At 45.8% G+C, this 22,181-nt stretch overlaps 1 protein-coding gene across 2 annotated transcripts in view; it reads left to right on the forward strand.

The window, feature by feature from the left end:
• Positions 1-22,181, forward strand: part of LOC138971895 (NACHT and WD repeat domain-containing protein 2-like) — an 88,401-nt gene that overhangs the window by 46,285 nt on the left and 19,935 nt on the right. For both annotated transcript variants that reach the window (XM_070344733.1, XM_070344732.1), the window contains exons 10-17: positions 158-372; positions 4,475-4,698; positions 4,828-4,986; positions 5,577-5,712; positions 10,479-10,694; positions 20,064-20,234; positions 20,905-21,090; positions 21,838-22,144. In XM_070344733.1, coding sequence (XP_070200834.1) covers positions 158-372; positions 4,475-4,698; positions 4,828-4,986; positions 5,577-5,712; positions 10,479-10,694; positions 20,064-20,234; positions 20,905-21,090; positions 21,838-22,144 — 1,614 coding nt within the window. The remainder of the gene's footprint in view (positions 1-157; positions 373-4,474; positions 4,699-4,827; positions 4,987-5,576; positions 5,713-10,478; positions 10,695-20,063; positions 20,235-20,904; positions 21,091-21,837; positions 22,145-22,181) is intronic.

Raw genomic sequence — 22,181 nt, forward strand, 5'->3', positions numbered from 1 at the left:
TCCTTTTGATATTAGTCCAAGACAAGTTCAAGTGTATCAAAATAACAGCCAGCCTTCCCTGAGTTAGGAACTTTTCCTCGCAAGTGAAAGAAGCGGAGACAACGCCTTTTACATCACATTCATTGATATAACTTTGATTTGTTAACATTTATTTCAGATTTGGAATTCGAAATAGAGCACGCCATGGAATCGGAGTATGTGACGTCACACACCTTGTGCATCATGCGGACGTTCAACAAAGCCGGAAGTCACGTGGCAGACGACGCGGCGGACGATTACCTTGACATAGTTGGAGCGAATAGAGGACGCGCCCTGAACGCTTCGGCCTCCAAACGTTTTGACATCCTGCGGGATGAAGTCGTGCTCAGAAGGGTGAGAGATTGCTTTCAGTGATTGGTGGTAAGGATGGAAGCGAGTGTTCTATGACGTTGGTGCGTCAGTGTGTGTGTGTGTGTGTGTGTGTGTGTGTGTGTGTGTGTGTATGTCTGTGTGCGTGTGTGTGTGTGTGTATATATGTGTGTGTCTATGTGTGTGTGTGTGTGTGTGTGTGTGTGTGTGTGTGTGTGTGTGTGTGTGTGTATTGCATTATTAATCATAATTATCGTTGCTTTGATTTATGCTTCAGAAATGCTGCTGTGCAATTACAAATCTTGGACGAGTGTTTATCATTGCACTGTAATCTATACTTAAAACCAAGTTTAAACTTTTTTTATCAGAATCAAATCATCTTCCTCGTTTGCTTTAATTCGAATATTTAAATACGTGATTGTGATCTAGCTGTAGGTTTTTTTTATTAGGTATTCAGGATTGTTACTGTGAGCAAAAACAAAGTCTGCGGGCACCAGCAGGCGTCATCGAAAGTTTCCCCACATGACATTATTTCCCATGTTACACCATATGCCAGTCACTAGCGAGAGGGCGTGTCTCAAACACGTGTACGGGAAGCATGTGTCAGTATTTGGCCGAGCAAAATCAAGGGTACTCACTCTTTCACATACCAAACAAACCCCCGAGAGTTATTTCCGAAAATCGTCTATTGACGACTGTCATAACCATGGTGTGAGATGATGTGTGTCAGATTCCCCTGTCGTCTATTGACGACTGCCATAACCATGGTGTGTGATGATGTGTGTCAGATTCCCCTGTCGTCTATTGACGACTGTCATAACCATGGTGTGTGATGATGTGTGTCAGATTCCCCTGTCGTCTATTGACGACTGCCATAACCATGGTGTGTGATGATGTGTGTCAGATTCCCCTGTCGTCTATATTGACGACTGTCATAACCATGGTGTGTGATGATGTGTGTCAGATTCCCCTGTCGTCTATTGACGACTGCCATAACCATGGTGTGTGATGATGTGTGTCAGATTCCCCTGTCGTCTATATTGACGACTGTCATAACCATGGTGTGTGATGATGTGTGTCAGATTCCCCTGTCGTCTATTGACGACTGCCATAACCATGGTGTGTGATGATGTGTGTCAGATTCCCCTGTCGTCTATATTGACGACTGTCATAACCATGGTGTGTGATGATGTGTGTCAGATTTCCCTGTCGTCTATTGACGACTGCCATAACCATGGTGTGTGATGATGTGTGTCAGATCCCCCTGTCGTCTATATTGACGACTGTCATAACCATGGTGTGTGATGATGTGTGTCAGATTCCCCTGTCGTCTATTGACGACTGTCATAACCATGGTGTGTGATGATGTGTGTCAGATTTCCCTGTCGTCTATATTGACGACTGTCATAACCATGGTGTGTGATGATGTGTGTCAGATTCCCCTGTCGTCTATATTGACGACTGTCATAACCATGGTGTGTGATGATGTGTGTCAGATTCCCGTGTCGTCTATTGACGACTGTCATAACCATGGTGTGTGATGATGTGTGTCAGATTCCCCTGTCGTCTATATTGACGACTGTCATAACCATGGTGTGTGATGATGTGTGTCAGATCCCCCTGTCGTCTATTGACGACTGCCATAACCATGGTGTGTGATGATGTGTGTCAGATTCCCCTGTCGTCTATATTGACGACTGTCATAACCATGGTGTGTGATGATGTGTGTCAGATCCCCCTGTCGTCTATTGACGACTGTCATAACCATGGTGTGTGATGATGTGTGTCAGATCCCCCTGTCGTCTATTGACGACTGCCATAACCATGGTGTGTGATGATGTGTGTCAGATTCCCCTGTCGTCTATATTGACGACTGTCATAACCATGGTGTGTGATGATGTGTGTCAGATCCCCCTGTCGTCTATATTGACGACTGTCATAACCATGGTGTGTGATGATGTGTGTCAGATTCCCCTGTCGTCTATTGACGACTGCCATAACCATGGTGTGTGATGATGTGTGTCAGATTCCCCTGTCGTCTATATTGACGACTGCCATAACCATGGTGTGTGATGATGTGTGTCAGATTCCCGTGTCGTCTATTGACGACTGTCATAACCATGGTGTGTGATGATGTGTGTCAGATCCCCCTGTCGTCTATTGACGACTGTCATAACCATGGTGTGTGATGATGTGTGTCAGATCCCCCTGTCGTCTATTGACGACTGTCATAACCATGGTGTGTGATGATGTGTGTCAGATTCCCGTGTCGTCTATTGACGACTGTCATAACCATGGTGTGTGATGATGTGTGTCAGATTCCCCTGTCGTCTATATTGACGACTGCCATAACCATGGTGTGTGATGATGTGTGTCAGATTTCCCTGTCGTCTATTGACGACTGCCATAACCATGGTGTGTGATGATGTGTGTCAGATCCCCCTGTCGTCTATTGACGACTGTCATAACCATGGTGTGTGATGATGTGTGTCAGATCCCCCTGTCGTCTATTGACGACTGTCATAACCATGGTGTGTGATGATGTGTGTCAGATTCCCGTGTCGTCTATTGACGACTGTCATAACCATGGTGTGTGATGATGTGTGTCAGATTCCCCTGTCGTCTATTGACGACTGTCATAACCATGGTGTGTGATGATGTGTGTCAGATTCCCCTGTCGTCTATTGACGACTGCCATAACCATGGTGTGTGATGATGTGTGTCAGATTTCCCTGTCGTCTATTGACGACTGTCATAACCATGGTGTGTGATGATGTGTGTCAGATTCCCCTGTCGTCTATTGACGACTGTCATAACCATGGTGTGTGATGATGTGTGTCAGATTCCCGTGTCGTCTATTGACGACTGCCATAACCATGGTGTGTGATGATGTGTGTCAGATTCCCGTGTCGTCTATTGACGACTGTCATAACCATGGTGTGTGATGATGTGTGTCAGATTCCCCTGTCGTCTATTGACGACTGTCATAACCATGGTGTGTGATGATGTGTGTCAGATCCCCCTGTCGTCTATTGACGACTGTCATAACCATGGTGTGTGATGATGTGTGTCAGATTCCCCTGTCGTCTATTGACGACTGTCATAACCATGGTGTGTGATGATGTGTGTCAGATTCCCGTGTCGTCTATTGACGACTGCCATAACCATGGTGTGTGATGATGTGTGTCAGATTCCCGTGTCGTCTATTGACGACTGCCATAACCATGGTGTGTGATGATGTGTGTCAGATTCCCGTGTCGTCTATTGACGACTGCCATAACCATGGTGTGTGATGATGTGTGTCAGATCCCCCTGTCGTCTATTGACGACTGTCATAACCATGGTGTGTGATGATGTGTGTCAGATTCCCCTGTCGTCTATTGACGACTGTCATAACCATGGTGTGTGATGATGTGTGTCAGATTCCCGTGTCGTCTATTGACGACTGTCATAACCATGGTGTGTGATGATGTGTGTCAGATTCCCGTGTCGTCTATTGACGACTGTCATAACCATGGTGTGTGATGATGTGTGTCAGATTCTCGTGTCGTCTATTGACGACTGTCATAACCATGGTGTGTGATGATGTGTGTCAGATTCCCCTGTCGTCTATTGACGACTGTCATAACCATGGTGTGTGATGATGTGTGTCAGATTCCCCTGTCGTCTATTGACGACTGTCATAACCATGGTGTGTGATGATGTGTGTCAGATTCCCCTGTCGTCTATTGACGACTGCCATAACCATGGTGTGTGATGATGTGTGTCAGATTCCCCTGTCGTCTATATTGACGACTGTCATAACCATGGTGTGTGATGATGTGTGTCAGATTCCCGTGTCGTCTATTGACGACTGCCATAACCATGGTGTGTGATGATGTGTGTCAGATTCCCCTGTCGTCTATATTGACGACTGTCATAACCATGGTGTGTCATGATGTGTGTCAGATTCCCGTGTCGTCTATTGACGACTGCTATAACCATGGTGTGTGATGATGTGTGTCAGATTCCCCTGTCGTCTATATTGACGACTGCCATAACCATGGTGTGTGATGATGTGTGTCAGATCCCCCTGTCGTCTATATTGACGACTGCCATAACCATGGTGTGTGATGATGTGTGTCAGATTCCCCTGTCGTCTATCACGGAGTTTGCAGTGGAGTGGAACCCGCACGGAATACGGGAACACGGGTTGCGGGATCACGTGGTCTACATGGAGCGATTATGCAAAACAGTGCTGGAGAACGCAAAGCGCCGCCTAGCGGAGTATGTGGACGACAGTCAGGACGACACGTGGCGCACACAGCTGTACCGGGAAGTGACACACCACGTCCGCTTCTGTCACGAAAGGTTGGTCTTAAAAATGGATGGGGAAATAGCAACATTAAAAATATCTATTTTATCTGTTGTTGTTGTTGTTGTTGTTGTTGTTGTTGTTGTTGTTGTTGTTGTTGTTGACTTGCTGATGCATTTTTACAGAGTGAAGAAATTCCATGGAAGGAAGGATGTCCTGACCTTAATAAAGTCCTACATCCGGTCTGGATCTCGACTTCCGCTGGTGCTCTATGGGAAAAGCGGAAGTGGGAAATCAGCCATCTTGTCCAAAACGGCAAAGGAGGTCAACAAATGGTTTCGAGGGTGAGCAAATTAACATATTACACTTGTTTTTCTGTTCCTCCTTTTTTGCTGCTGTTGTTTTGTTTGTTTGCTTTTTTGTTTGTTTATCTTCTACTTGTTGCGTGTGTGGGTTGTTTTTTGTATTGTAACTTGAGGTCCTGTATGTGCGTCCAGTTTGTGCTTTTGAATCCAATGGGTCAGAAAAAAGACATCAAGATACAAACAAAGCAAAGAAATACAGAGAGAACAAAAAACAGTCTCTTTTTTTTTTATTCACCGGTTGACTCGTTCAAGTCTTCATGATTCTGTGTGCTTTAAATGTCATAAATATGAATAGTCTTACATTTGGACAAAAACGTGAACATTTTTGTGAGTTTGGTATTTGCATATTGCATCACAAGTCCCCAAGCGTAATTTAAGGAGATATGACTTTTTGTAATAAAATGTTTGTTATCTGCTATAATTGTGTTTACTGCACCGCGTCCACGTTTCTCAAAGGAGATGATAACGTTGTCTTATATGGTATGCCTTAATCGCATAGGTATAGTATTGCTTGGTTTCACAGTCTGAATTCACGAATTAGTCACTGGCACTTCCCATCTGTCCCTCAGTGGTGACCAGGATATCCGGGTGTTGCTGCGGTTTGTGGGGACGACGGAGTGTTCGAGCAACGCGCGCATCTTGCTGCACAGTCTCTGCATGCAGCTCTGCTACATCTTCGGCAACACACCGTCAGAGGTGCCGTCAGTGAGTGTCGTCTTCTTTCTTCTTTTTGTCAGTCTTAGACTTTACGTCCACATGTTCTGCAAGAACCCGTCAGAGGTGCCGTCAGTGAGTGTCATCTTGTTACTTCTTGTTGTCAGTCTTAAGAGTTTACGTCCACATGTTCTGCAAGAACCCGTCAGAGGTGCCGTCAGTGAGTGTCGTCTTCTTTCTTCTTTTTGTCAGTCTTAGACTTTACGTCCACATGTTCTGCAAGATACCCGTCAGATGTGCCGTCAGTGAGTGTCATCTTGTTACTTCTTGTTGTCAGTCTTAAGAGTTCACGTCCACATGTTCTGCAAGAACCCGTCAGAGGTGCCGTCAGAGAGTGTCGTCTTCTTTCTTCTTTTTGTTAGTCTTAAGAGTTTACGTCCACATGTTCTGCAAGATACCCGTCAGATGTGCCGTCAGTGAGTGTCATCTTGTTACTTCTTGTTGTCAGTCTAAAGACTTTACGTCCACATGTTCTGCAAGAACCCGTCAGAGGTGCCGTCAGTGAGTGTCATCTTTTTCTTCTTTTTGTCAGTCTTAGACTTTACGTCCACATGTTCTGCAAGAACCCGTCAGAGGTGCCGTCAGTGAGTGTCATCTTGTTACTTCTTTTTGTCAGTCTTAAGACTTTACGTGCACATGTTCTCCAAGAACCCGTCAGTTGTGCCGTCTGTGAGTGTCATCTTTTTCTTCTTTTTGTCAGTCTTAACAGTTTACGTCCACATGTTTCACAACAACCCGTTATTATGTCCGTCACCACGGATCTGGCCAGGATCATACAGTGGATCACAACATCCTTCAACCTGCATGAACACACCCAAATTCATCAGTCTGGCCAGGATCATACAGTGGATCACAACATCCTTCAACCTGCATGAACACACCCACATTCATCGGTCTGGCCACTTTCATACAGTGGATCACAACATCCTTCAACCTGCATGAACACACCCACATTCATCGGTCTGGCCAGGATCATACAGTGGATCACAACATCCTTCAACCTGCATGAACACACCCACATTCATCGGTCTGGCCAGGATCATACAGTGGATCACAACATCCTTCAACCTGCATGAACACACCCACATTCATCGGTCTGGCCAGGATCATACAGTGGATCACAACATCCTTCAACCTGCATGAACACACCCACATTCATCAGTCTGGCCAGGATCATACAGTGGATCACAACATCCTTCAACCTGCATGAACACACCCACATTCATCGGTCTGGCCAGGATCATACAGTGGATCACAACATCCTTCAACCTGCATGAACACACCCACATTCATCGGTCTGGCCAGGATCATACAGTGGATCACAACATCCTTCAACCTGCATGAACACACCCACATTCATCAGTCTGGCTACTTTCATACAGTGGATCACAACATCCTTCAACCTGCATGAACACACCCACATTCATCAGTCTGGCTACTTTCATACAGTGGATCACAACATCCTTCAACCTGCATGAACACACCCACATTCATCAGTCTGGCTACTTTCATACAGTGGATCACAACATCCTTCAACCTGCATGAACACACCCACATTCATCAGTCTCGCTACTTTCATACAGTGGAGCACAACATCCTTCAACCTGCATGAACACACCCACATTCATCAGTCTGGCTACTTTCATACAGTGGATCACAACATCCTTCAACCTGCATGAACACACCCACATTCATCAGTCTCGCTACTTTCATACAGTGGAGCACAACATCCTTCAACCTGCATGAACACACCCACATTCATCAGTCTGGCTACTTTCATACAGTGGATCACAACATCCTTCAACCTGCATGAACACACCCACATTCATCAGTCTCGCTACTTTCATACAGTGGAGCACAACATCCTTCAACCTGCATGAACACACCCACATTCATCAGTCTGGCTACTTTCATACAGTGGATCACAACATCCTTCAACCTGCATGAACACACCCACATTCATCAGTCTGGCTACTTTCATACAGTGGATCACAACATCCTTCAACCTGCATGAACACACCCACATTCATCAGTCTGGCTACTTTCATACAGTGGATCACAACATCCTTCAACCTGCATGAACACACCCACATTCATCAGTCTGGCTACTTTCATACAGTGGATCACAACATCCTTCAACCTGCATGAACACACCCACATTCATCAGTCTGGCTAGTTTCATACAGTGGATCACAACATCCTTCAACCTGCATGAACACACCCACATTCATCAGTCTGGCTACTTTCATACAGTGGATCACAACATCCTTCAACCTGCATGAACACACCCACATTCATCAGTCTGGCTACTTTCATACAGTGGATCACAACATCCTTCAACCTGCACGAACACACCCACATTCATCAGTCTGGCTACTTTCATACAGTGGATCACAACATCCTTCAACCTGCATGAACACACCCACATTCATCAGTCTGGCCAGGATCATACAGTGGATCACAACATCCTTCAACCTGCATGAACACACCCACATTCATCGGTCTGGCCAGGATCATACAGTGGATCACAACATCCTTCAACCTGCATGAACACACCCACATTCATCAGTCTGGCCAGGATCATACAGTGGATCACAACATCCTTCAACCTGCATGAACACACCCACATTCATCAGTCTGGCTACTTTCATACAGTGGATCACAACATCCTTCAACCTGCATGAACACACCCACATTCATCAGTCTGGCTACTTTCATACAGTGGATCACAACATCCTTCAACCTGCATGAACACACCCAAATTCATCAGTCTGGCTACTTTCATACAGTGGATCACAACATCCTTCAACCTGCATGAACACACCCACATTCATCAGTCTGGCTACTTTCATACAGTGGATCACAACATCCTTCAACCTGCATGAACACACCCACATTCATCAGTCTGGCTACTTTCATACAGTGGAGCACAACATCCTTCAACCTGCATGAACACACCCACATTCATCAGTCTGGCTACTTTCATACAGTGGATCACAACATCCTTCAACCTGCATGAACACACCCACATTCATCAGTCTGGCTACTTTCATACAGTGGATCACAACATCCTTCAACCTGCATGAACACACCCACATTCATCAGTCTGGCTACTTTCATACAGTGGATCACAACATCCTTCAACCTGCATGAACACACCCACATTCATCAGTCTGGCTACTTTCATACAGTGGATCACAACATCCTTCAACCTGCATGAACACACCCAAATTCATCAGTCTGGCCAGGATCATACAGTGGATCACAACATCCTTCAACCTGCATGAACACACCCACATTCATCAGTCTGGCTACTTTCATACAGTGGATCACAACATCCTTCAACCTGCATGAACACACCCAAATTCATCAGTCTGGCTACTTTCATACAGTGGATCACAACATCCTTCAACCTGCATGAACACACCCACATTCATCAGTCTGGCTACTTTCATACAGTGGATCACAACATCCTTCAACCTGCATGAACACACCCACATTCATCAGTCTGGCTACTTTCATACAGTGGAGCACAACATCCTTCAACTTGCATGAACACACCCACATTCATCAGTCTGGCTACTTTCATACAGTGGATCACAACATCCTTCAACCTGCATGAACACACCCACATTCATCAGTCTGGCTACTTTCATACAGTGGATCACAACATCCTTCAACCTGCATGAACACACCCACATTCATCAGTCTGGCTACTTTCATACAGTGGATCACAACATCCTTCAACCTGCATGAACACACCCACATTCATCAGTCTGGCTACTTTCATACAGTGGATCACAACATCCTTCAACCTGCATGAACACACCCAAATTCATCAGTCTGGCTACTTTCATACAGTGGATCACAACATCCTTCAACCTGCATGAACACACCCAAATTCATCAGTCTGGCCAGGATCATACAGTGGATCACAACATCCTTCAACCTGCATGAACACACCCACATTCATCAGTCTGGCTACTTTCATACAGTGGATCACAACATCCTTCAACCTGCATGAACACACCCACATTCATCAGTCTGGCTACTTTCATACAGTGGATCACAACATCCTTCAACCTGCATGAACACACCCACATTCATCAGTCTGGCCAGGATCATACAGTGGATCACAACATCCTTCAACCTGCATGAACACACCCACATTCATCAGTCTGGCTACTTTCTCTGTACAGTGGACACTTTTTTATGAATAAATTGTGTTGCTGCCAGCACTGTCGACCTGCGAAATGAATCTATCACGAAATATCCATTCTTGCTTCAAGAATGCTCAATGTTGGTATGTGTGTCTAGAAAGACGGATGGCCCTATCTCATGCACAAGCCCGAACAGAAACGTGATGGTTTATAGAGGAAGGATGGAATCTGAAATCATTTGATATGATTCAACTTAAAGGGTGGTAATCAGGTCAGATTTGTCTTAGATCATATAACCATGCAAACACCGCACATACATAACAGTTATACCTTAGCAAGATTCTGATATCAGCTTTTCACGGTCAGCAGGTCAGGGACGGTGTGCAAGAATTGAGGTTAGAGACTTAAGTCCGGGGTAGGTAGCACCCGCAATGCAATGTATCCCGGGCTAAAGTCTGCATACCAGCCCTGTAGGGGTCATAAGTTACCAGGCCAATCTCACAAAAGGACCATGCACCGTCTTAGAACTATTCTGAAATTACTGTTCATTTTTCCATTCTTTACGTTTCCCTTACATCAATACATGTATATCCCCAGGATTTCAAAGGTCTGCTGAACGACCTCGAGCACCGCCTGCACCAGGCCCAGGCAGAGCGCCCTCTGGTGCTTATCATTGACGGTGTGGATGCTCTGTCCAGCGACCATGACGGCAGGAAGATGACGTGGCTACCACGTGACCTGCCCGAGCACGTCAAGATCATCGTGTCCACGCTGCCGGAGGACAAGTTTGAATGTCTGCCTTCGTTGAAAAAGGTGTGGACTGAGTGAGACTTAGCTTGCTCTTAGTCTAAGGGCAGTGAAAAAGGTGTGGACTGAGTGACACTTGGCTTACTCTTAGTCTAAGGGCAGTGAAAAAGGTGTGCACTGAGTGACACTTGGCTTACTCTTAGTCTTAGGGCAGTGAAAAAGGTGTGGACTGAGTGACACTTGGCTTACTCTTAGTCTAAGGGCAGTGAAAAAGGTGTGGACTGAGTGACACTTGGCTTACTCTTAGTCTAAGGGCAGTGAAAAAGGTGTGGACTGAGTGACACTTGGCTTACTCTTAGTCTAAGGGCAGTGAAAATGGTGTGCACTGAGTGAGACTTGGCTTACTCTTAGTCTAAGCGCAGTGAAAAAGGTGTGGACTGAGTGAGACTTCGCTTACTCTTAGTCTAAGGGGAGTGAAAAAGGTGTGGACTGAGTGAGACTTGGCTTACTCTTAGTCTAAGTGCAGTGAAAAAGGTGTGGACTGAGTGAGACTTGGCTTACTCTTAGTCTAAGGGCAGTGAAAAAGGTGTGGACTGAGTGAGACTTGGCTTACTCTTAGTCTAAGGGGAGTGAAAAAGGTGTGGACTGAGTGAGACTTGGCTTACTCTTAGTCTAAGGGCAGTGAAAAAGGTGTGGACTGAGTGAGACTTGGCTTACTCTTAGTCTAAGGGCAGTGAAAAAGGTGTGGACTGATTGAGACTTGGCTTACTCTTAGTCTAAGGGCAGTGAAAAGGGTGTGGACTGAGTGAGACTTAGCTTACTCTTAGTCTAAGGGGAGTGAAAAGGGTGTGGACTGAGTGAGACTTGGCTTACTCTTAGTCTAAGGGCAGTGAAAAAGGTGTGGACTGAGTGAGACTTGGCTTACTCTTAGTCTAAGGGCAGTGAAAAAGGTGTGGACTGAGTGACACTTGGCTTACTCTTAGTCTAAGGGCAGTGAAAAAGGTGTGGACTGAGTGAGACTTGGATTACTCTTAGTCTAAGGGCAGTGAAAAAGGTGTGGACTGAGTGACACTTGGCTTACTCTTAGTCTAAGGGCAGTGAAAAAGGTGTAAACTGAGTGAGACTTGGCTTACTCTTAGTCTAAGGGCAGTGAAAAGGGTGTGGACTGAGTGAGACTTGGCTTACTCTTAGTCTAAGAGGAGTGAAAAAGGTGTGGACTGAGTGAGACTTGGCTTACTCTTAGTCTAAGGGGAGTGAAAAAGGTGTGGACTGAGTGACACTTGGCTTACTCTTAGTCTAAGGGGAGTGAAAAAGGTGTGCACTGAGTGACACTTGGCTTACTCTTAGTCTAAGGGCAGTGAAAAAGGTGTGGACTGAGTGACACTTGGCTTACTCTTAGTCTAAGGGCAGTGAAAAAGGTGTGGACTGAGTGACACTTGGCTTACTCTTAGTCTAAGGGCAGTGAAAAAGGTGTGGACTGAGTGACACTTGGCTTACTCTTAGTCTAAGGGCAGTGAAAAAGGTGTGCACTGAGTGACACTTGGCTTACTCTTAGTCTAAGGGCAGTGAAAAAGGTGTGGACTGAGTGAGACTTGGCTTGATCTTAGTCTAAGGGCAGTGAAAAAGGTGTGGACTGAGTGACACTTGGCTTACTCTTAGTCTAAGGGGAGTGAAAAAGGTGTGGACTGAGTGAGACTTGGCTTACTCTTAGTCTAAGGGCAGTGAAAAAGGTGTGCACTGAGTGCGACTTGGCTTACTCTTAGTCTAAGGGCAGTGAAAAAGGTGTGGACTGAGTGACACTTGGCTTACTCTTAGTCTAAGGGCAGTGAAAAAGGTGTGTACCGAGTGACACTTGGCTTACTCTTAGTCTAAGGGCAGTGAAAAAGGTGTGGACTGAGTGAGACTTGGCTTACTCTTAGTCTAAGGGCAGTGAAAAAGGTGTGGACTGAGTGACACTTGGCTTACTCTTAGTCTAAGGGCAGTGAAAAAGGTGTGCACTGAGTGCGACTTGGCTTACTCTTAGTCTAAGGGGAGTGAAAAAGGTGTGGACTGAGTGAGACTTGGCTTACTCTTAGTCTAAGGGCAGTGAAAAGGGTGTGGACTGAGTGAGACGTGGCTTACTCTTAGTCTAAGGGCAGTGAAAAAGTTGTGGAGGTGTGAGACTTGGCTTACTCTTAGTCTAATGGCAGTGAAAAAGGTGTGGACTGAGTGAGACGTGGCTTACTCTTAGTCTAAGGGCAGTGAAAAAGGTGTGCACTGAGTGAGACTTGGCTTACTCTTAGTCTAAGGGCAGTGAAAAAGGTGTGGACTGAGTGACACTTGGCTTACTCTTAGTCTAAGGGCAGTGAAAAAGGTGTGGACTGAGTGACACTTGGCTTACTCTTAGTCTAAGGGCAGTGAAAAAGGTGTGGACTGAGTGAGACTTGGCTTGATCTTAGTCTAAGGGGAGTGAAAAAGGTGTGGACTGAGTGAGACTTGGCTTACTCTTAGTCTAAGGGCAGTGAAAAAGGTGTGGACTGAGTGACACTTGGCTTACTCTTAGTCTAAGGGCAGTGAAAAAGGTGTGGACTGAGTGAGACTTGGCTTACTCTTAGTCTAAGGGGAGTGAAAAAGGTGTGGACTGAGTGAGACTTGGCTTGATCTTAGTCTAAGGGGAGTGAAAAAGGTGTGGACTGAGTGAGACTTGGCTTGATCTTAGTCTAAGGGCAGTGAAAAAGGTGTGGACTGAGTGAGACTTGGCTTGATCTTAGTCTAAGGGCAGTGAAAAAGGTGTGGACTGAGTGAGACTTGGCTTACTCTTAGTCTAAGGGGAGTGAAAAAGGTGTGGACTGAGTGAGACTTGGCTTACTCTTAGTCTAAGGGCAGTGAAAAAGGTGTGGACTGAGTGAGACTTGGCTTACTCTTAGTCTAAGGGGAGTGAAAAAGTTGTGGACTGAGTGAGACTTGGCTTACTCTTAGTCTAAGGGCAGTGAAAAAGGTGTGGACTGAGTGACACTTGGCTTACTCTTAGTCTAAGGGCAGTGAAAAAGGTGTGGACTGAGTGAGACTTGGCTTACTCTTAGTCTAAGGGCAGTGAAAAAGGTGTGGACTGAGTGACACTTGGCTTACTCTTAGTCTAAGGGCAGTGAAAAAGGTGTGGACTGAGTGAGACTTGGCTTACTCTTAGTCTAAGGGGAGTGAAAAAGGTGTGGACTGAGTGACACTTGGCTTACTCTTAGTCTAAGGGGAGTGAAAAAGGTGTGGACTGAGTGACACTTGGCTTACTCTTAGTCTAAGGGCAGTGAAAAAGGTGTGGACTGAGTGACACTTGGCTTACTCTTAGTCTAAGGGGAGTGAAAAAGGTGTGGACTGAGTGACACTTGGCTTACTCTTAGTCTAAGGGCAGTGAAAAAGGTGTGGACTGAGTGAGACTTGGCTTGATCTTAGTCTAAGGGGAGTGAAAAAGGTGTGGACTGAGTGAGACTTGGCTTGATCTTAGTCTAAGGGCAGTGAAAAAGGTGTGGACTGAGTGAGACTTGGCTTGATCTTAGTCTAAGGGCAGTGAAAAAGGTGTGGACTGAGTGAGACTTGGCTTACTCTTAGTCTAAGGGGAGTGAAAAAGGTGTGGACTGAGTGAGACTTGGCTTACTCTTAGTCTAAGGGCAGTGAAAAAGGTGTGGACTGAGTGAGACTTGGCTTACTCTTAGTCTAAGGGCAATGAAAAAGGTATGCACTGAGTGACACTTGGCTTACTTTTAGTCTAAGGGCAGTGAAAAAGATGTGGACTGAGTGACACTTGGCTTACTCTTAGTCTAAGGGCAGTGAAAAAGGTGTGGACTGAGTGACACTTGGCTTACTCTTAGTCTAAGGGCAGTGAAAAAGGTGTGGACTGAGTGACACTTGGCTTACTCTTAGTCTAAGGGCAGTGAAAAAGGTGTGCACTGAGTGACACTTGGCTTACTCTTAGTCTAAGGGCAGTGAAAAAGGTGTGGACTGAGTGAGACTTGGCTTGATCTTAGTCTAAGGGCAGTGAAAAAGGTGTGGACTGAGTGACACTTGGCTTACTCTTAGTCTAAGGGGAGTGAAAAAGGTGTGGACTGAGTGAGACTTGGCTTACTCTTAGTCTAAGGGCAGTGAAAAAGGTGTGCACTGAGTGCGACTTGGCTTACTCTTAGTCTAAGGGCAGTGAAAAAGGTGTGGACTGAGTGACACTTGGCTTACTCTTAGTCTAAGGGCAGTGAAAAAGGTGTGGACTGAGTGACACTTGGCTTACTCTTAGTCTAAGGGCAGTGAAAAAGGTGTGGACTGAGTGACACTTGGCTTACTCTTAGTCTAAGGGCAGTGAAAAAGGTGTGGACTGAGTGACACTTGGCTTACTCTTAGTCTAAGGGCAGTGAAAAAGGTGTGCACTGAGTGCGACTTGGCTTACTCTTAGTCTAAGGGGAGTGAAAAAGGTGTGGACTGAGTGAGACTTGGCTTACTCTTAGTCTAAGGGCAGTGAAAAGGGTGTGGACTGAGTGAGACGTGGCTTACTCTTAGTCTAAGGGCAGTGAAAAAGTTGTGGAGGTGTGAGACTTGGCTTACTCTTAGTCTAATGGCAGTGAAAAAGGTGTGGACTGAGTGAGACGTGGCTTACTCTTAGTCTAAGGGCAGTGAAAAAGGTGTGCACTGAGTGAGACTTGGCTTACTCTTAGTCTAAGGGCAGTGAAAAAGGTGTGGACTGAGTGACACTTGGCTTACTCTTAGTCTAAGGGCAGTGAAAAAGGTGTGGACTGAGTGACACTTGGCTTACTCTTAGTCTAAGGGCAGTGAAAAAGGTGTGGACTGAGTGAGACTTGGCTTGATCTTAGTCTAAGGGGAGTGAAAAAGGTGTGGACTGCGTGACACTTGGCTTACTCTTAGTCTAAGGGCAGTGAAAAAGGTGTGGACTGAGTGACACTTGGCTTACTCTTAGTCTAAGGGCAGTGAAAAAGGTGTGGACTGAGTGAGACTTGGCTTACTCTTAGTCTAAGGGGAGTGAAAAAGGTGTGGACTGAGTGAGACTTGGCTTGATCTTAGTCTAAGGGGAGTGAAAAAGGTGTGGACTGAGTGAGACTTGGCTTGATCTTAGTCTAAGGGCAGTGAAAAAGGTGTGGACTGAGTGAGACTTGGCTTGATCTTAGTCTAAGGGCAGTGAAAAAGGTGTGGACTGAGTGAGACTTGGCTTACTCTTAGTCTAAGGGGAGTGAAAAAGGTGTGGACTGAGTGAGACTTGGCTTACTCTTAGTCTAAGGGCAGTGAAAAAGGTGTGGACTGAGTGAGACTTGGCTTACTCTTAGTCTAAGGGGAGTGAAAAAGTTGTGGACTGAGTGAGACTTGGCTTACTCTTAGTCTAAGGGCAGTGAAAAAGGTGTGGACTGAGTGACACTTGGCTTACTCTTAGTCTAAGGGCAGTGAAAAAGGTGTGGACTGAGTGAGACTTGGCTTACTCTTAGTCTAAGGGCAGTGAAAAAGGTGTGGACTGAGTGACACTTGGCTTACTCTTAGTCTAAGGGCAGTGAAAAAGGTGTGGACTGAGTGAGACTTGGCTTACTCTTAGTCTAAGGGGAGTGAAAAAGGTGTGGACTGAGTGACACTTGGCTTACTCTTAGTCTAAGGGGAGTGAAAAAGGTGTGGACTGAGTGACACTTGGCTTACTCTTAGTCTAAGGGCAGTGAAAAAGGTGTGGACTGAGTGACACTTGGCTTACTCTTAGTCTAAGGGGAGTGAAAAAGGTGTGGACTGAGTGACACTTGGCTTACTCTTAGTCTAAGGGCAGTGAAAAAGGTGTGGACTGAGTGAGACTTGGCTTGATCTTAGTCTAAGGGGAGTGAAAAAGGTGTGGACTGAGTGAGACTTGGCTTGATCTTAGTCTAAGGGCAGTGAAAAAGGTGTGGACTGAGTGAGACTTGGCTTGATCTTAGTCTAAGGGCAGTGAAAAAGGTGTGGACTGAGTGAGACTTGGCTTACTCTTAGTCTAAGGGGAGTGAAAAAGGTGTGGACTGAGTGAGACTTGGCTTACTCTTAGTCTAAGGGCAGTGAAAAAGGTGTGGACTGAGTGAGACTTGGCTTACTCTTAGTCTAAGGGGAGTGAAAAAGTTGTGGACTGAGTGAGACTTGGCTTACTCTTAGTCTAAGGGCAGTGAAAAAGGTGTGGACTGAGTGACACTTGGCTTACTCTTAGTCTAAGGGCAGTGAAAAAGGTGTGGACTGAGTGAGACTTGGCTTACTCTTAGTCTAAGGGCAGTGAAAAAGGTGTGGACTGAGTGACACTTGGCTTACTCTTAGTCTAAGGGCAGTGAAAAAGGTGTGGACTGAGTGAGACTTGGCTTACTCTTAGTCTAAGGGGAGTGAAAAAGGTGTGGACTGAGTGACACTTGGCTTACTCTTAGTCTAAGGGGAGTGAAAAAGGTGTGGACTGAGTGACACTTGGCTTACTCTTAGTCTAAGGGCAGTGAAAAAGGTGTGGACTGAGTGACACTTGGCTTACTCTTAGTCTAAGAGCAGTGAAAAAGGTGTGCACTGAGTGAGACTTGGCTTACTCTTAGTCTAAGGGCAGTGAAAAAGGTGTGGACTGAGTGAGACTTGGCTTGATCTTAGTCTAAGGGCAGTGAAAAAGGTGTGGACTGAGTGAGACTTGGCTTACTCTTAGTCTAAGGGGAGTGAAAAAGGTGTGGACTGAGTGACACTTGGCTTACTCTTAGTCTAAGGGCAGTGAAAAAGGTGTGGACTGAGTGAGACTTGGCTTACTCTTAGTCTAAGGGGAGTGAAAAAGGTGTGGACTGAGTGACACTTGGCTTACTCTTAGTCTAAGGGGAGTGAAAAAGGTGTGGACTGAGTGACACTTGGCTTACTCTTAGTCTAAGGGCAGTGAAAAAGGTGTGGACTGAGTGACACTTGGCTTACTCTTAGTCTAAGAGCAGTGAAAAAGGTGTGCACTGAGTGAGACTTGGCTTACTCTTAGTCTAAGGGCAGTGAAAAAGGTGTGGACTGAGTGAGACTTGGCTTGATCTTAGTCTAAGGGCAGTGAAAAAGGTGTGGACTGAGTGAGACTTGGCTTACTCTTAGTCTAAGGGGAGTGAAAAAGGTGTGGACTGAGTGACACTTGGCTTACTCTTAGTCTAAGGGCAGTGAAAAAGGTGTGGACTGAGTGAGACTTGGCTTGATCTTAGTCTAAGGGCAGTGAAAAAGGTGTGGACTGAGTGAGACTTGGCTTGATCTTAGTCTAAGGGCAGTGAAAAAGGTGTGGACTGAGTGAGACTTGGCTTGATCTTAGTCTAAGGGCAGTGAAAAAGGTGTGGACTGAGTGAGACTTGGCTTGATCTTAGTCTAAGGGCAGTGAAAAAGGTGTGGACTGAGTGAGACTTGGCTTACTCTTAGTCTAAGGGCAGTGAAAAAGGTGTGGACTGAGTGAGACTTGGCTTACTCTTAGTCTAAGGGCAGTGAAAAAGGTGTGGACTGAGTGAGACTTGGCTTACTCTTAGTCTAAGGGGAGTGAAAAAGGTGTGGACTGAGTGACACTTGGCTTACTCTTAGTCTAAGGGGAGTGAAAAAGGTGTGGACTGAGTGACACTTGGCTTACTCTTAGTCTAAGGGCAGTGAAAAAGGTGTGGACTGAGTGACACTTGGCTTACTCTTAGTCTAAGAGCAGTGAAAAAGGTGTGCACTGAGTGAGACTTGGCTTACTCTTAGTCTAAGGGCAGTGAAAAAGGTGTGGACTGAGTGAGACTTGGCTTGATCTTAGTCTAAGGGCAGTGAAAAAGGTGTGGACTGAGTGAGACTTGGCTTACTCTTAGTCTAAGGGGAGTGAAAAAGGTGTGGACTGAGTGACACTTGGCTTACTCTTAGTCTAAGGGCAGTGAAAAAGGTGTGGACTGAGTGAGACTTGGCTTACTCTTAGTCTAAGGGGAGTGAAAAAGGTGTGGACTGAGTGACACTTGGCTTACTCTTAGTCTAAGGGGAGTGAAAAAGGTGTGGACTGAGTGACACTTGGCTTACTCTTAGTCTAAGGGCAGTGAAAAAGGTGTGGACTGAGTGACACTTGGCTTACTCTTAGTCTAAGAGCAGTGAAAAAGGTGTGCACTGAGTGAGACTTGGCTTACTCTTAGTCTAAGGGCAGTGAAAAAGGTGTGGACTGAGTGAGACTTGGCTTGATCTTAGTCTAAGGGCAGTGAAAAAGGTGTGGACTGAGTGAGACTTGGCTTACTCTTAGTCTAAGGGGAGTGAAAAAGGTGTGGACTGAGTGACACTTGGCTTACTCTTAGTCTAAGGGCAGTGAAAAAGGTGTGGACTGAGTGAGACTTGGCTTGATCTTAGTCTAAGGGCAGTGAAAAAGGTGTGGACTGAGTGAGATTTGGCTTGATCTTAGTCTAAGGGCAGTGAAAAAGGTGTGGACTGAGTGAGACTTGGCTTGATCTTAGTCTAAGGGCAGTGAAAAAGGTGTGGACTGAGTGAGACTTGGCTTGATCTTAGTCTAAGGGCAGTGAAAAAGGTGTGGACTGAGTGAGACTTGGCTTGATCTTAGTCTAAGGGCAGTGAAAAAGGTGTGGACTGAGTGAGACTTGGCTTACTCTTAGTCTAAGGGGAGTGAAAAAGGTGTGGACTGAGTGACACTTGGCTTACTCTTAGTCTAAGGGGAGTGAAAAAGGTGTGGACTGAGTGACACTTGGCTTACTCTTAGTCTAAGGGCAGTGAAAAAGGTGTGGACTGAGTGACACTTGGCTTACTCTTAGTCTAAGGGCAGTGAAAAAGGTGTGCACTGAGTGCGACTTGGCTTACTCTTAGTCTAAGGGGAGTGAAAAAGGTGTGGACTGAGTGAGACTTGGCTTGATCTTAGTCTAAGGGCAGTGAAAAAGGTGTGGACTGAGTGAGACTTGGCTTACTCTTAGTCTAAGGGGAGTGAAAAAGGTGTGGACTGAGTGACACTTGGCTTACTCTTAGTCTAAGGGCAGTGAAAAAGGTGTGGACTGAGTGAGACTTGGCTTGATCTTAGTCTAAGGGCAGTGAAAAAGGTGTGGACTGAGTGAGATTTGGCTTGATCTTAGTCTAAGGGCAGTGAAAAAGGTGTGGACTGAGTGAGACTTGGCTTGATCTTAGTCTAAGGGCAGTGAAAAAGGTGTGGACTGAGTGAGACTTGGCTTGATCTTAGTCTAAGGGCAGTGATTATTTCTGCTCGGCTTCTCAATTGTTCTCCGTGTTTGTGTCTTTAACTTGTTGTGGTTTGGAAAATAAAACAAGGGCAGATGATTTCTTTGATTCATATTTATGAAGATTGTCCAGAAATGCAGCTCTTTTGAAATAAACAAATTTAGCTTGGATGCTTGATTGTTTTCACAGAAAAATGTATGTTTGTCTTTTATTCAGACACAAAATTTGTATTGAATTGAATTGAAACCATAGCACACAAAAATATCTCACTCATTCCATTGAACCTTTCAGTTGCTTAGTGGGAAGGACGACTGTTTCGTGGAGGTACCCGAGCTACCCGAGGTGGACGCAGCGGCCATGGTCAACCACTGGCTGCACACAGGGGGGCGCTGTCTGACCACACACCAGTCTGACGTACTGATGACCACCTTCGCCAAGTGCCCCGTGCCTCTCTTCCTCAAGGTCAGTATGGCTGAATACCCGCTGGATGTTGTGCGTTGCTTTAGTTGGTTGCTTGGTTGCTTGATTGGTTAGGGGGAGGGAGGGAGAGAGAAGATGAGCAAAGTAGTCTTTGCCAAGTGCCCCGTACCTCTTTTCCTCAAGGTCAGTTTGGATGAGACCGCTCCACTGGTTGTGTTTTGGTTTGGTTGGTTGGTTGGGGCGAGCGAGGGAGGGAGGAGGAAGGAAGGGAGGGAGGGAGAGAGAGAGAGAGAGAGAGAGAGAGAGAGAGAGAGAGAGAGAGAGAGAGAGAGAGAGAGAGAGAGAGAGAGTTCAAAGTAGACCTTCGCCAAATGCCTCTCAAGGTCGGTTTGTTACAAACCACACCAGTAGTTGTGCGTTTGGTTGGTTTGGTTTGTTTGGTTTGTTGGTTGGTTGCTTGAGGGGGGAGAGGGAGGGAGAGAGAGTGAGTGCCCTGTACCCTCTTCCTCAATGCCGGTTTGGCTCACACCACACCACTGGTTGTGCTTTGGTTGCTTGTTTTATTTTACATTCTGTCAAGCATTGATCGACAGTTTTAACGAGAGCGGAGAGCCAGGTTTGTCTCCTTAGCGAATGACGTCATATTGGTTGGTCAGAGATTATGAAGGTTTTTGTTTTCATGTGTTACCGGTGTATGTCCTAACCTCCTCAGATCGCCTACAACGAGACTCTCCAGTGGAAGTCCTACTCCAAGCCAGACATGTGCAAGCTGGCTGACGGCGTCAAGAAGCTCGGTACGCTTCGCTTCGCGCGACTGGAGCGTGACCATGGAGAACCGCTTGTGCGGCGCGCGCTGGGCTACATCACTGCCGGCAGGCACGGAGTCACCATCAGCGAGGTAAGCTGATTGGAGGAAAATAATTTACCCACGTGATCATTGTGAAAGAGAATGGTCTTTTCGTGTTGCGGTTTAACGTTCGACTATGACTGCTTACCATCGCCAAAACCACATCATTGAAATTTAAAATAATGGTAACTCCAGGTTTTGGCGCTGGTAAGCTGTCATATTCGTCTAAGTAATCTATGTCTATAGGAATAAAGATAACGATTTTGTGAGGAAAACCCACCAGCTTTAGCGCTGAGAGTCATAACGAGATTTGTAGGCATTCTGTATTATTGCATTTTTGTAACCTACTTTTTATTCGTTTGTTCGTGTGTGTTTTTTTCCTCTCCTTTGAGGTGCATGTGTCAAATGTCATGCGGATTTATTGAAAAGAAATGAGTTGTGGACCTGGATCTACAGTTGATTCTGATGATTTAATTTTATAATGCAAGTATTATCACCTGCACAATTTGCAAGGAAAATATGTTACAAAAATAAGAAGGGATGAGATATTCGGGGCAATAGGAAAGGTGCAATAATGCATTTTGTCAGTCTGGATTTATGCTCATAAGATATCATCTGAGCAGTCTGCTATAAGTGCCTATGTGTTTCTGGAGGGAAAAACAATAAAATAACACAAACACTGTGCTTGAGTACGAATTCTAAATGCTAAATAATGTATATGTCACGATATTAAAATTAAGTAAAGTCTTGTCTGAACCAAATGAAATCGAGACAACTAACATTTACATCCGTGAACAGCTGGAAGACCTTCTGTCATTGGACGACGCCGTCATGGACGAAGTCGACAATATTTACCGGCCCTCCAAACGCCGCTTACCTCCCTTGCTATGGATGCGACTCTTGGAGGACGTGTCGGACCTGGTGACGGAGTACGCTGCGGACAACGTCAAGACTGTCAGGTGGGCCCACTCCCAGTTCCACGAGGCGGCCAAAGAGCGCTACCTGGACCAGAGGGACAAGGCCCCGTCCTACCACAAGGCTCTGGCCGAGTACTTCATGGGCACCTGGGCCGGCAAGCCCAAACCCTACACTGGCAATGAGAGAGGTGGGTTGAAATAGTGTTTTGTTTGCTGTTTGCTGTC

The sequence above is a fragment of the Littorina saxatilis genome, linkage group LG7, assembly GCF_037325665.1.
Source record: "Littorina saxatilis isolate snail1 linkage group LG7, US_GU_Lsax_2.0, whole genome shotgun sequence".
NCBI classification, from domain to species: Eukaryota; Metazoa; Mollusca; class Gastropoda; order Littorinimorpha; family Littorinidae; genus Littorina; species Littorina saxatilis.